This window comes from Syngnathus leptorhynchus, chromosome 5 (genome assembly GCF_054491065.1).
Source record: "Syngnathus leptorhynchus isolate UIUO chromosome 5, UIUO_Slep, whole genome shotgun sequence".
Classification (NCBI taxonomy): Eukaryota; Metazoa; Chordata; class Actinopteri; order Syngnathiformes; family Syngnathidae; genus Syngnathus; species Syngnathus leptorhynchus.
In genome coordinates this window covers 11,961,172-11,976,283 of record NC_141199.1, presented here as the reverse complement: position 1 = coordinate 11,976,283, position 15,112 = coordinate 11,961,172, and the positions used below count along the sequence as shown (strand labels likewise).

General features: G+C 45.4%; 1 protein-coding gene across 1 annotated transcript; it reads left to right on the top strand.

Moving 5' to 3' along the window:
- Positions 1–2,004: 2,004 nt before the first annotated feature.
- On the top strand, positions 2,005–14,761 carry LOC147056950 (uncharacterized). Its single transcript, XM_085912761.1, has 9 exons — positions 2,005–2,329; positions 7,879–7,973; positions 8,246–8,327; positions 8,708–9,059; positions 10,055–10,126; positions 10,291–11,315; positions 11,572–12,398; positions 12,723–12,959; positions 13,384–14,761. Exons 1-9 carry the CDS (start codon positions 2,235–2,237, stop codon positions 13,635–13,637), a joined length of 3,039 nt encoding a protein of 1,012 aa, XP_085768887.1. The 5' UTR covers positions 2,005–2,234; the 3' UTR covers positions 13,638–14,761.
- Positions 14,762–15,112: the final 351 nt, after the last annotated feature.

Sequence of the window (15,112 nt, the reverse complement as noted above, 5' to 3'; positions counted from 1 at the left end):
TCGTGTGCCTGTGTGTATGTGTGCGTGCGTTAGTGTGTATGTGTGCGTGCGTTAGTGTGTATGTGTGCGTGCGTTAGTGTGTTTGTGTGCTTGACAGAGATAGGGGGAAGGGCGTGTGTGCGTGCCTGTGTGTACGTGTGTTTGTGTACGTGTGACTTGCTGTGTGTGGTGCCTGTGTGTGTTTGTGTGTGTGTGTGTGTATGAGAGAGAGAGAGAGAGAGAGAGAGAGAGAGAGAGAGAGAGAGAGAGAGAGAGAGAGAGAGAAGAGAGAGAGAGAGAGAGAGAGAGAGAGAAGAGAGAGAGAGAGAGAGAGAGAGAGAGAGAGAGAGAGAGAGAGAGAGAGAGCGTGTGTGTGTGTGTGTGTGTGTGTGTATGTGTGTGTGTGTGTGTGTGTGTGTGTGTGTGTGTGTGTGTGTGTGTGTGTGTGCAGGGAGAACTGGAAACAAGCGCTACAAATGGTGTGTGTGTGTGTGTGTGTGTGTGTCTGAGTGTTAGTGTTTGTGAACGTGTATACGTGTGTGCACGCGTGCGTGCAGTCTGTTACAGTGTTACAGCAGCACAATATGTGCCTGTGCTGAATGAAAGGGAAATGAATGCTGTGTGTGTGTGTGTGTGTGTGTGTGTGTACCCTCGTGTGTATCTGTATGTGTGTGTGTGTGTGCGCGCGCGTGCGTGTGTGTGTGCGTGTGCGCGTGCGTGCGTGCGTGTGTGTTGTGTGGTTATGTGCTGGTGAGCAAGTGTCCTCTATTGGAACAGTGTGTGTTTGTGGATTGTCTGTGCATGCAGTTGTTGAAACTGCAAATTGTGTGTGTGTGTGTGTGTGTGTGTGTGTGTGTGTGTGTGTGTGTGTGTGTGTGTGTGTGTGTGTGTGCTTACTCCTTCAAAAGCGTTGAAACAGTGAGGCCATTATTTTTATTTCCAGGTATTACTGGAAGTTTCATATAAAATACATATCTAATAGTTCTTTTAGCAGTTCCAGCATATACACAACCTCCTTCAATTTTTACACTCTTCAGTCTTTAATGCATCCTTCCATAGGGTTTAAGTCTGATGCTTGATTTGGCTAATCCAAAATTTGTACTTCTTGCACCCGATGAGCTCCTTTGTTCTTGTGTTTATGGGTCATTATCTTGATACAAGAATCTCCTGGGTGGTTGCATATTTCTTGAGATTGGCAATCAATCCAAGAAGATCATGTGGATATTTTGACGTAAATCTCTTTGGAGGAAAGTTATGTATGATTTGGTAATTTCACAAGACTAGCGGAGGGCGGTGGATCTGTGAGAGGGAGGCCTGCGCAGCTGTGGGAGTGGTCATTTTAGTCACAGCCAATCAAATCGACCCCTATAATTTTCTTTAAATATGATGTTTGAGGTGCACAAGAGCTTCAACAAGGCCAAAGCACATGAGCACTTGACCACCACTCCACCCAAATCATTAGTGTGCCCACCCATCGCTGTCAGCCAGTGGGATGCTGCACATGCTCTCGAGCTCATTTACACATTCACACGTCACTGAGTGAGAACTCAACCTGCACCAAAGTCAGACTTATGTATCCCTACGCCATCATTGAATTATGACAACAAAAACAATCCTACATTATAGCACATCCACATCTATAAACACCTATGATACAATCTCACATGTGGCTATAACAGTATAAGTTGATGTCGATCATTTGAGTCTATCCCAATTGAATTTTGAAATGCGCAGGAAGAAACATTTGGAGAGGTTTCTAATAATAATAATAAAATGAACGCATGCTATAAAGAAAAACAAAACAATGAAATACGTGTTTCTCTGTGCCTTTTCAAGCGTTTATTCATAATAGGTGGACTGTTGATCGGTTTACATCATTTTATTGTGACGACTCATTGAAAAGTATACTCGCGAATCACTACGAAGATGCTGTGTACTCCCCCCGCCCTTCAGCAGCTTTGTGGGCACGTCCAATCCGTCATGGAGGTGACGATCACCTTTGTATGTAGTATACGACTTCTTTGTTTACATCGGTAAAGTGTCGTTTTGAGTGGTAGTTTCATAATTAGCCACCCGCCCTGCTTTTGCCGTATTGAGCCGTGTAAAAATCCTAAAGTGAATACCGTTTTCCCCGGGTATGGGCCTTGTACTACCCCTACGCTCTGCCATAGTGGAATCGTCTGTAATAACCTTGGTGAGAGCCAGTTGAGCAGCTGAAGAGCGGCGGCTCAGGCGAGAGAGGCTGAGCGGCGGACATGGCGGAGACCGACCGGTCGCCACACGAGTACCGAGAGACACACGCTCATGACAGGGACGGAGACGGCGTCAAAGCGGCAGCGCTGCCGCGCGGGTGAGTTGGCCGTTTAACCGTCACCGTTAGGACCAAAACACGGGGGCCAACATTTCACGCAGTTCACCAATGACAGCGAGACCCGGTGTGGGTGTGTAATGCGCGTGTATGACGGAGCGTGTCCTCTTTATGACAACAAGTTGCAAACATGTATGAATTGTAATCGCTCGCACTGAGAAGTCGCTTTTTTTGTTTTCACGCTTGTTTTCTACGATTTACATCAAACGCATCAGTGGCGAGCGTGCGCGCGCGCACGTGTGTGTGCGACAAGACAGTGAACTTAACACCCAAACAGCCCTAACAGAACAGGTCAAATGTGTTTTTGAATAAATTGTGTTACATTTCCCAATTTACAGCTGGACTATGTTGGTATTTTGACGTCCAGGGTGCATAAACTCTACAAAAGTCACCGTTGTGTGTAAAAAAAAAAGTTTCATGTTTGCTATTACTATTTTCTATGAGCGAGTGTGTTAGTGTGTGACGCGCGTGAGTGTGCGGAAGTGCGTGCTCGTGTGTGTGTGCGCGCGTGGGTGAACGTGTACGTGGTGAGCTAGTGTGAGTTGGAGAGGACACGCACACGTAAGGGAGGGGGGAGAGAAAGGAGCAGCTCTGTGTGTGTGTGTGTGTGATTGTGATTCTGTGTGTGTGTGTGTGTGTGTGTGTGTGTGTGTGTGTGTGCTTGCGCTCAAAAGAGCGAGAATATGTGGTTATCCGTATGCTATGGGGACATAAATCTGTTTATACATCACATCTTATGAGGCCCTCATTTGCCTTTTGGGGTCCAGGAGCAGGTTGCCATGACAATGATGATGACAGAGCTGAAGTTTAAGATAATGTGTTAAGTATGGGCAAGGTCAAAGGTTAAGTCAGAAGTGACTGCTTGCTAAGAAATAAATGCAAGTCAATGTGATGTCCTCTCAAGTAATGGAAACGTGTGTTGTGCATATCAGTGTGTGTGTGTGTGTGTGTGTGTGTGTGTATTGAGTGTGTGTGTTAGAGAGAGAGAGCAAGGGAGGGAAAGAGAGAGAAGGGGGAGGGCAGGGCAGTGTGTGTGTGCAAATGTGTGTGTGTGTGTGTGTGCTTGTGTGTTGCTGCATGGTTGTGTGTGCGAGAGCAGAGGAAGGAGGAGGGAGTGTGTGTAAGGGATGGGAGGGGGAGTGAGTGTGTGCGTGACAGAGACAGACATGAGTGTGTATGTGTGCCTGTGTTTGCCTCTATGTGTGTGTGTGTGTGTGTGTGTGTGTGTGTGCCTGTGTGTTTGTGCCTGTGTGTGTCTTTGTGTGCGTGTATCTTTGTGTGCCTGTGTGTGTCTTTGTGTGTGTGTGCCTGTGTGTGTATGCGTGTGTGTGTCTCAGAGGGAGCAAGATGGGAGGGGGAGCAGTGTGCAAGGAGTGTGTGACAAAGAGCTAAGAGTGTGTGTGTGCGCCTGTGTATATGCGTGTGTGTGCGTGCTTGCATGAGTGTCTGTGTGTGTGTGATATTGAGCGAGTGTAATTTTGTGTTTGTGCTGAATGACAATGTGAATGGGGTGCTATAGGTGAGTTTGCCATGTGTCAGAAGGCGCACAGACATGTGACATGAAGGACATGTGTGTGCATGCGTGTGAGTGGGGCATATTATATATATATAGTATGTATGTATGTATATATATATATATACAGTGTATATCTTGTATATATACATATATAGTGTATATATGGTATGTGTTTGTGAATAATGCTGTGTGTGCGTGTGTGTGTGAGAGAGAGAACGAAAGAGGGGAAGTGTGTTAGAGGCACAAGGAAGGGGAGGGTGTGTGTTTGCACGTACATGTGTGTCTGATGAGTGGGGGAGGGTGTGTGTGAGCGTGCGAGTGAGTGAGTGAGTGAGTGAGTGAGTGAGTGAGTGAGTGAGTGAGTGAGTGAGTGAGACAGAGAGAGAGAGAGAGAGTGTGAGTCTCAGTGTGAGTGTGAGAGTGAGTGTATGTGACTCTAAGGGATTGTTTTGGTTTATCAGAAGGGCCAATAATCAATTGTATGATCAGTATCTAGTGTTTACCTGTTGCGTGTGTGTGTGTGTCTGTGTGTACTATATAGACAAATTGAGCATCAAGCAAGGTAAAAAGTGCTACCTGAAGAGTGTGTATGGCTTCAAGGACTGGTGTGCAATGTCTGTTTGTGATGCACACACAAAACCAGATCGTGCATTAGTGTACGCGTGTATATGTGTGCTCACGCTCGTGTGCGTCTCAAAAAGAAGATGGAAGGTGTGTGTTGCAGCTAGAGTACAGTGTGTGTGTATGTGTTTAAGAGGAAAAGAGAAGGGAGGGTGTGTGACGCAGTGTATGTGTGCGTGTGAGTGTTTGTGTGTGTGTGTGTGTGTGTGTGTGAGTGTGCAAGTGTGTGTGTCTTGTGTGCGTGCAAGCTTTTGAAGGGGCGGGTGAGTGTCTGTGTGTGTGTGCGTCTTGTGTGCGTGCAAGCTTTGAAGGGGAGGGTAACCGTGTGTGTGTGTGTTTTGGAAACTGAAAAAGAGGGCTTGGTAGCTAGTGCATATGCAGTTTAGTGTGTGTGCGTGTGTGTACTTTTTGTGTAGTTGTTTGCTTGTGTGTGTGTTTGTTCTGCAGTCAGGAAGAAAGCGAGGTGTGTGTTTGTTTGTGTGTGTGTGTGTGTGTGTGTGAGTGAGGGGTGAGACAGGCAGAAGCTTTGTGGGTCTACTAGACAAGGGCAATGTGTGCGAGTGTGTGTATTTGTCATATGGAGGGAAGGAGACTGTGTTTATGCATCTACTTTGTTTATGAAAGAAGGAAGGACACTATGTGTGTGTGTGTGTGTGTGTGTGTGTGTGTGTGTGTGTGTGTGTCTGTGTGACTGCGTGTCTGTGTGTGTGTGTGTGTGTGTGTGTGTGTGTGTGTGTGTGCGTGTGTGTGTGTGTACACATGCTCCAAGCAAAAGTTGTGTGCATGCATGCCTGTGTGTGGGTGGTATGGTAAATGTAAGAATGAGGGTGGTGATGTGCGTGTGTTTTTCTGTTTAACTATGGAAGATTTTGTGTGTATATATATATATGTGTGTGTGTGTGTGTAGGTTTCTGTGTGTACAACAAAGTGTACATGAAGCTTACGGTGTAAGTTTGTATCTGCGTTTGTGTTTAATCTGGTCATATATGCAGCTGGCGTGTATGAAGAGGATGTGTGTGAGTGCCTAGCGTGCGTATATGTGCATGCACGTCCGTGTCGTATTAGTTTGTGAGTGGGAGAGGAGAATGAATAATGTGTATTAATGAACATGACTACACAATTTATCACGGCAGTTATACGTGCGTTTGAGAAGGTGCCGGTTGTGTATTAGATCACCATTGTGTGTTTGAGAGAAAAACAAAGTGTGTGTGTGTGTGTGTGTGTGTGTGTGTGTGTGTGTGTGTGTGTGTGTGTGTGTGTGTGTGTGTGTGTGTGTGTGTGTGTGTGTGTGTGTGTGTGTGTGTGTGTGTGTGTGAGAGAGAGTGAGATGGAACATGAGACTGTGGGTTTGGTTATTTGTGTGTGAGAGAGCGAGAGAGAGGGGGGGGAGAGGGAGCGAGGGAGAGAGAGCGTATGTGTGTGTGTGAGTGTGTGTGTGTGTGTGTGTTTGTGAGCTTTAGTGAAGGGGGAGGGTGTGTGTGTGTGTGTGTGCAAGCTTGGCTAGAGAGAGGATATTTGTGTGTGTGTGTGTGTGTGTGTGTGTGTGTGTGTGTGTGTGTTTGCGTGCCTGTAAGCCTGAAAGGGAGGGGTGTGTTTGTGTGTGTATGTGTGTGTCACTGAGTGAGTGTGTGTTTGTGTGTGTGTGCATATGGGCTAGAAAGGGGGAGGTGTGTGTGTGTGTTTGTGTGTGCGTGTGTACATGCGCACATGTGGACTGTGAGCTGTATGTCTGTTTGCTCATGCACATGTGAGTCTTGTGTGTATTTTTGTGTGTGCGTTGGGTTGAAGTGAAGGGAGCGAAATGTGCAAGGACAGAAGAAAGACCAAATCAATGATGAGGGTGAGAGAGAGAGAGAAGAAGATTGAAGGAGGCCAAAGTCATATAAACACAAGCAAGAAAGTTGCCACAAGCTCAGTGAGGTGCACACAAGTCAACTTGGCGTCGCCTTGAATGCTGACAACTTTATTATTCTACAGGTGACGAAGGAAGTGGCCACTGTGTCAGTGTCTCCCTCTACAGGTCAAAGGGAGTTATTTTCAAAAGCAGCACTAATATATCAAAACAAAGGGTTGTGTTTGTGACAATGATTTGTTGATCAACTTTCCAACCTAAATGAAAAGGACCTTGACTAAATCCATGACTTAGCCATAACCATTTCAAACATGCACAGCGTCCACAAATGACATGACTTCAAATAGAGAGATTGATATTGACATTCAAATACGCCCTCAAAAAATATAATTGACACATTTGTTTTTCAAAATGTAAAGTCAAACAAACACTGAAGGATAAAGTCTTGTAATTCATACCTTGATGTTGGGTTAATCGAGCAAAAAGGAGGTAATTATTCATTATACAGATACAGCCCAAGGACCCCGGTTTTAGAACCCCTGCGTTTGTCCAGGCGACCAGTCGAGGGTGCGTCTTTGCAACGTCTCTCTAGCTCCCCCGTGGCCCCAACAGAATAAACACTGTGGATGATGGAACGGCCATTTGAATATGGGTGTAGTCACTCTCTCTAGCCATTGGAAATACATAAATTGATTCTCTTAATTGAGGAAAAGCCAACTTGTTACACTTTAGGGTGCCCACTCTTGAACAAATGCATGAATTGCTTTACATGGATTTGTAAATCACATTTCAAATGATGATTTGAAAGAGAAAATCCGGCCTCATACGGCCAGAAGGGGCAGTAGAGAGAGAGACACGAGCAGATTGATGTGGTCAGTCGTTGCACGCACACAAGAGTCCAGATGGGAGTGGAGTGGATTGGATCAATACGACGACTGTGGTTCTGGTTGATATCTGTGCTGAATGACACTTTCTCTCTCTTCTCTATACACACTTTGCTTTCTCTTGTGCTCCTTTTTTCTTTTATTGAAGTCTTACCCCACACCAACATGTATATTTTTTATAATTTCTAGATCTCCCTATGTCTGCAACACACAATTTTATGGACAGTGATGGATGTTTCTAAATCCAACACACAATCTTTTTATGGTCTACTCTACAGGGGCTTCAGTGTCATAGAAATGAAAGTTAAGGAAAGACATTGAGAGATTGGTACAAGTCACCTGAAGATCAAATCGATGTTTATTCTCGTAGCTTCACATATAACGGTGGTTACTTGTGTGTCAAGTGTTTTGTTGAGCTCTCCACCTCTTGTGGAAATAAAACAATCTTCAAGTTAGGCTATTAAAGAAGATGCACTCCACGCACCCAGCAAAATAGTTTTCATCTATTTATTGAGTCCTTATTGCTGTTAGTTTGTATTTTATTAGCTTCTATGAGAACGACCCAAGACCAATCGTATCAATCTCTTAGACGGTCAACAGCTCATTGATCAATGATCTGATTGACTAAATACAAATTGTGTATGTGTGTGTTCTCCAGGCGTGGCTGCGGAAGAAAACGGAAAGGGACACCCGTGAAAGTCTTTGTCACGTCCGCAGAGGAGGAGAACAACTCTGAGCAGACACTCAGCAGAAGTGCGTGTGTACATGCCATTTTCCTGATGACGTGCAATTGTATTTGTGTGTGTGTGTGCATCTGCTCGTGGGATTGTTAGAGGCGGAGCTAGTTCAATTGAGTGTGACCTACTTCTGTGTGTTAGTGTCTGATTCTGTACATACGGGCAGCTGTGCATGTGATCGAGAAGAATAGGGTGTGTGTGTGTGTGTTGGTTAGTGTAGTTGTTTGTTTGAGTGGGTCTGTGCGTACTTGTAACCCTTTTTACAAGGATTGCTGTAACTCTTATCAGGTGATCGTAAGGAAGCAGCTGAGAGTAAACGTCCCGCAGTAGACGGGTCTGTCCCCAAGACACAACCATCTCCCAACAGATGGTAAGTGGTGGTTATCTCATGATATCCTTATTGCCGTCCATCCAGCCGCCCATTTTCCAGTGCTTATGTTGTTGAGGGTGAGCTGGAGCCCATCACAGCTGACTTAGGGCAAGTGGGAGGATACACACACACCCAAAATCTTTGGTCGCTAGTCCAATTGCCGATAGGAGACAAACCATTCAGGCTGATGGACAATGCGTCTATTTAATGTGTTATTTTTTGTGTCCTGGTGAAAGAATGCACATTATTTATGAATTAATTTATATATTATATCATTGTTTTGATATTCAAAAGAAGAGAACCAGTTCAATAACATGGGAGCTAAGCAGCAATAGTCTATCATTTTACATTTAAAAAGTTGCTGCTGCCTTTTCTTCTAGTGGTCCATCAGAGCCGACTCATGAGAAAATCTCCAACACATCTAAGGCTAGCTCCAGCTCAGCCTCCACGCCGGCTTCTTCTTCAGCTCGGACCCCAACCCCAGTGCCCGCTCCTGTCCCGGCGACCTCCGCTCAAGCCCCTTCAGTGACCCCAACATCGACAGCACCGACCGCCCCGGTCGCCTCCGCGACCGCCCCGGCAACCGGCTCCTTCCCACCTTCCCCTAACTGCCGCATCAGAGAGGTTCACTGTGGCAGCCAAGTGCGACTGGTGGTCATTGCCATCCGAGACATCACCAAAGGAGAGGAGATCACTGTGGACTACAGTCTGACCGAATGGGGCGAGAACCTGGTCAGTACGTTCAAGTATTCAAATAACTATTATTTTATTACTAAGTACTTGAATAGAACTCAAACAAAACGGCTTCTGACTTAAATCACTATTTTACCTTCATCTTACTGTCACCCAGGGAAAAATGAGCTTTAACAATACAAAAACATTAGCAGACCAAATTGAATGGAAAAGCTCATGCTGCTCACATAACACTTTTTTTATTTTTGTTTTACCTCGATTTTTCTAGCTCTAAATCCCTGCAGTCATTGGGCTGTAATGAAGACCTTGTCTTTTAAGTTAACCTCCAAATGTTTTACAAAGGTATTAATGTGAAGGTAATTAATACACAATTCAATGTTAGTGCCAAAACAACAGCTGAAACCTCATCTCTGTGCTGACTATCTCTGGGAACAAATGTGTTGCGCTGCCATATGCGACCTGCTATAGTTTTCTATTTGCATGTGAATTGAAAACACACATTTGTATGTTTTCAGCATAAATGTTGTGTGTTGGATCATTTGTAACCATAAAAAATTCACCTTAGAGATTGATCGCATCAAGGAGGCAACAATGGGTTCAGTTGCACATTGCTTTTTATACACAGGTGTATGCACACACAAACACTACAAACACACACGTGCACACTAAGCTAGGGCATGGGGTTACCATGGTGACGACTGCGCTACAACACCTACCTATAGTGCTTAACTGTAACCATTGTTAGTGGCTGATATTTATTTCTTTAATGGCTTCCATTAAATCCTGTTTTTTTTTTTTATAGATCCTGTTTTTCCCCACAAAATGATGATAGCCACTTCCATTTAAACTCGAAGAAGTAAATTCACATTGTGAGGATAGTGGTTAAGAAAGGAGAGCATAATTTCTCTCAAAATCATATTCATTATCAAAAGTCTTGGAAGAAATCCAATGCGAGTGTTAAGCTTTGATAAAGACTCGATTTAGGTCAATCAAATTTCATCATCAGGCAGACATTAATAATCTGTGTTCCTCAGGGTTTCCGTGGTTCCATGTCTCCAGCACAACATGAGTGTAACTCTGATATGGAGAATAACAACGTCAAAAAGGTAGATGTTCTCCTGGTAATGTTTACTTGCAAATTTGACCATTTTTGAATCACCGTTCTTCTAAGTTGTTTTGATTCATGCACATAATTTTATTTTTTACCACATCAACTATTACCATCTGACTATTATCAAACACCGTGTCTTTCCGTGTCTGTTTCTCTAAGGAGGACGAGCCCGTGTCCGCCAGCCAGCGAGTGAAAAAGCAGCAACAGTACCAGGACTATGTCACCCCCTCTTGGTCCCTTTCCCCCTCTTCCTCACCCATCTCTCATTCTGATGCCAGTGAGTCCGATGCAGGAGATGAGGACAATGCAAGCCCCCGCGGGCGTACCCCACGCCGGCGCAAGAAGAGGCGTGGTACCCCTTCGAGGAAAAAGACACACCCTCGGACTCTGTCAGGGCAACCCGCACCTGCCTCTTCCAGTCGTCCTCTCCCTTCTCCCAGTTCCTCTTTTTCCACCTCAACCAAGCCCATGTTTAAAGCTCCCGCTCCTCTCAGCCCCAACAGCACGAGTAACACGGACGTCCCTCGAGGAGGTGTGTCCATTGATTCCATGCGCCAAACTTGTGAGTACTGCGGGCGCCACTTCCGCTCATTGGGCCGCCATTTAGACAAACACCACGCCCACCAGCCGGACGTCTGCTCTGCCCTCGTGGAGCGTTACACTCAGATGCCCCGCCTGCACACGCATAACACAAATGTCACCGCAGCCCACGGTCTTCACGATACGGCGGCGTCACCTGGCGCGACAGAGAGCCGAGTAGAACAGAGCGGTGTTCAGGACCTCTCCCTATGTCCTCCTACCGCAGCCAAACAACCGCCGGCCCCGGCTTCATCTGCAGCGACGCCTCCGCGAGGGCAGAACGCTGTGGCGGTGTCGGTCCTGAAGAGGAGCCCGCCCCCGGTGGCTGTGACTCTGCCCAGAAAGGGAGGAGGGAGGAGACTAAAGAAAGAACGACCGGATGACGACCAAGATGAAGAAGTCATGGAGGTCGTGCAGGCAAAGAAGCCCAAAGAGGAGGACGTCGAGGTCGGCTGCGCTCAGTCCTTCAGAAACGAGTTGTCCAAAGAGATACCGAAACAAAAAATGGAGGAAGAGGAAGAAGAGGAGGATGAAGAGGAAGATAATGGTGTGATGAACGTGGAAGATGAAAGTGGCACAGAGGATAAGGAAAAAGACTCGTTAAGGTAACACTTAAGAAATGCCGTCAATTGGCCTTGAATCAGATTCTCGTTAATATAAACCTTTTTTTAAACTAAAACCTTTCCGTCGTTAAAAGCGTAAACTACAAATCCAACGGAACAGTTAGGGGTTGGGGATTGTTCTAATTTCAATCTATACAAGTCGCACCTGAATAAGTGTCAGTAACTGCCAAAATACAATAAAAAAAAAAAAAAAAGTGACTTGTAATCCTGCTCACTTTGCTGTCTGGCTTTCCCGCAGTTCCGGGCGTCACCAGATGCTGCCCCTTCTGTCGTCTTTGTCGTCCCTCGTCCTGTACCTCCGCCGGCTGCAGCATTCGGCCTTCCTGTCGCTGTCTCGCCAGCTGCAGTCAGCCGAGGCCTGGCGCCTCCTATGCCACTCCAGCCTCGCTCTCCTCATCTTGTACAACCGACGGCGGGAGTGCGAGGTCTCCAAGTTGTCTATCACAGAGTACCGGGCGCGTGTCACTCCTCAGTGCCCCATTCCCGTACCCCCTGGCTCTCCCCCTGCTCTCACCCCTCTGGAGGCCTCACTGTCTCCCTTTGAGCGGCTGGTTCTTTCCCACCTCCCGCGGGTCGGCGTCCAGGGCAAGCGTGGGCGCATCCAGCCCCTCATTCTGCCCCCTCACTGCGAGCCCTGCCTGGAAATCCTCCTGCAGACGCGCCAAGACGTGGGTGTCGACCCGGTCAACCCTTACGTCTTCGCCAGGCCCTACCACTCCCCTGCCACGCCACTGCGAGGCACAGACCTCCTCCGAAGCCTGGCCCGCTCCAGCGGCACCCGTAATCCCAGAGCCCTCACCCAAACCAGGGTACGGCGGCAGGTGGCCATCCTGACCCAGTTGCTGCTTCTCGGAGAAGGAGAGGAGCCGGGACAGCCGGGAGGTGGTGCGGTGGAAAGGCTGGAGCACTTCTTGGAGAGGGAGTACCACGTGACACAGAACTGTGCCGGAATTGGCCAAGATCCAGGTCTAATGGGCAGAGTGGGCCGTGTTGTGCTGTGTGGAGAGAGAGATGGCGTTCTCTTCAGAGGCATGAGCCTGAACCACATCTGCTTGGAGCTGGACGGTGAGTCGGACCACACGAGGGACACTGATGATATTTATCGTTGCCTTCGGATAAATGGGAGGTGTTTGATTGTTGTTGATTGCCTGCCACTGTGAGAGATCATAGGGTGTGCCATGGGAAATCATGCAATTTCACTTATTTGGTCTCAAAGAAATTGGCAGGCTGAACAATTCAATGGTCTTCCACTAGATGGCAGAAGACAGTAATGTTCTTTCCTGTTATTTTTGACAAGTGGAGCTCTTTGAGATGGTTTATAAAATGTGTGCCTTGGCTCAATAATGGTAGATTACTGAAGTCGCCCCTTTCCTCTTTGTTCATTCACAGTTATGTCAGGGAACTCCGCAGACTCTTATTCAGAGGCAGAATCAGAAGGGGAGCAAGTAACGGAGAAGCCAGATTCCCCCACCATTGCCTCAGCTCCAAAATCCACTCCGACCCTGCTGTACGTGAGGAAGGGCAAGAACAATGGCAGAGTGGGACGACCTAAGAAGCTCAAAAACACCCAGCCAGATGCTCCACCTATTCCTCCTCTACTGCCAATTAGTCGAAGGAGAGGCTCGGGTAAGACATTGTATTTGGATCACATGACGTTACAGAGTTCTCAAACTTTTGGTTGATCAGGGACCCCATCCTAATGCTAAACGGGATGGGAATAATTTCTTGAATATTTCAATCAAAATGTTAATGACAAGATGGCAGTAAAGGGAGTGAAGCTCAAAACAATTCAACATCATGCGGTGGCATCAAGATGCTACAAGATGGTGCCAAAACATTACATAATATATTTTCTGCAATTTGATGCGTTAGCCTTTTTAAACATACAGCAGCTGATAGTCCTTTGAGAAATATAAATACATATGATTATAGGCATCACTTAAAACAAATATTTACAATGAGCCAAAAAACATTTGCAATCAGCCCCTGCTTCCATCACTGACCACTATGGATGAACCTTTTTTGTGTTCCTTCAAATGTCTTTTGGCAGGGAAGCGTGGCGTTCTAAAGCGTCCATGGTCCGAGGCAGAGCGCGCTGCAGTGGAGGAACACCTGACCCAAAACATCAATGAGCTGCGCGTACCTGCTAAAGCCGACTGTGAGCGTTGTCTGCAACAATGCCCTCTGCTGGTCAGCAACCAACGGGACTGGCGGGCCATTAAGTTTTATTGCCACAATCGCATTCAGCTCCTGAAGAAGAATCAGCGGCGTGAGAGCGAACCGCTGCCCCTCACTGTGTGCTGAGAGAGGAGGCGGGAGGGAGAGTATTATTTTTTTTTTTTTTTTAAATCTCTATTGTGGTAAAACAGCAGTGCTAGGCAATACATGGCAATGACTGCAGCCTACACTGTTCCATTTGGACATCTCTTTAATGTGTAAACTTGTGCCGCATTTAATCTCTACACTGTTGTTTGATAAAGTAGCATTAGGGGTCCATGTAACTGGAAGTTTAACACAGACACCCGCGTTTCTTTCAATGGAGGTAGAGAAAAACGTTCATTGTTAGAGTAGAAGAATCCAAATGCATTTATTTCTTCTATTCGTGCCGTTGACCTCAGTGTTGCCTTTAGTATTATTACATTTGAATAAAGTTATGGTACGTCTACTATTTACGATTCAATTAGTTAACCTTCTAAAATCTTTCAATGGAGGTACATTACATTTTGCGAGCAATTCCAAAGTTGCAAGTGGTACATTTCATGTGAGAGTAAATGTGATATCAGAATGTTTAGTTGTGAGGTTTGCAGTACCTGCAATGTTTTGTTCAAACTTCCACTCACAGAACCTTTATCAAAGCTGTTTGGACCAGTGTACGTCCACTCTCCCTTTCGCAGTTTCATCATTGAGGAACGGTGTTGTTGTTTTTCTGCGACAATGGTTATCCACAGCAGTAAAATGTGCAACAATATCGGCCTACAGGCAGGATATCTATTTTATGAGACCCGTCCTCGTGTTATGTTCCTTCAAGCGTAGGCAGTTACAAACTTTGAAAAGTGATTGTTCTGCGTTTCCATCTTAGTTGGAATGTCTGTTATGGCTTATTTTTCAGTTGCAGCTGAACTTTGCATTAAAGAATCTCTTCATCCATAATTCAAGAGTCTGTGAAAACCCAAGATGGATGCTTAAAGTTAATTCAAATTTGCTGAATCTGTTTTGCCAGTCCTTGCTATCTACATTGTATATAAAAAATATATTATCACTATAAAAAAAAAAACACTATATGTAGCCTCCTTCATTTCTGAGTCATTACTATCTGTATATAATACTGTTTTGTAAATACTTCTCAGAGAAACAAACGAACGAACAGTTTGACATGCTTTGGTTGTTATGTTTTCTTTTTATAAGTCTTATAAAACTTTAAAGCCCTATGTCTTGTGATTTATTTATTATTTTGTAAATATGATCTTTAACTTTCAATTCTAATTTGGAAAATACAGTTTTCACAGGACTTTAACTATTCTTTTTTTCTTCTTCCCCATTCAAAGTGCACCACAAAGCAAGCATTTGTTATTCAATAGACATCCCTGTAAATGATGTTCCCATTGGTTCTTCTCTTCAAACCCATTTCCAATGAAGTAGTAGTTTTTATTTGATTTTATTTGGGACAACGAAAACAGTATTACAGGAGATATATCATGGAAAATCCACTTTTTTTTTTATCTTTTAAATACATTTTATTGGGCAACTATTTGATCCATTTTCTATTACTATGTATTTTT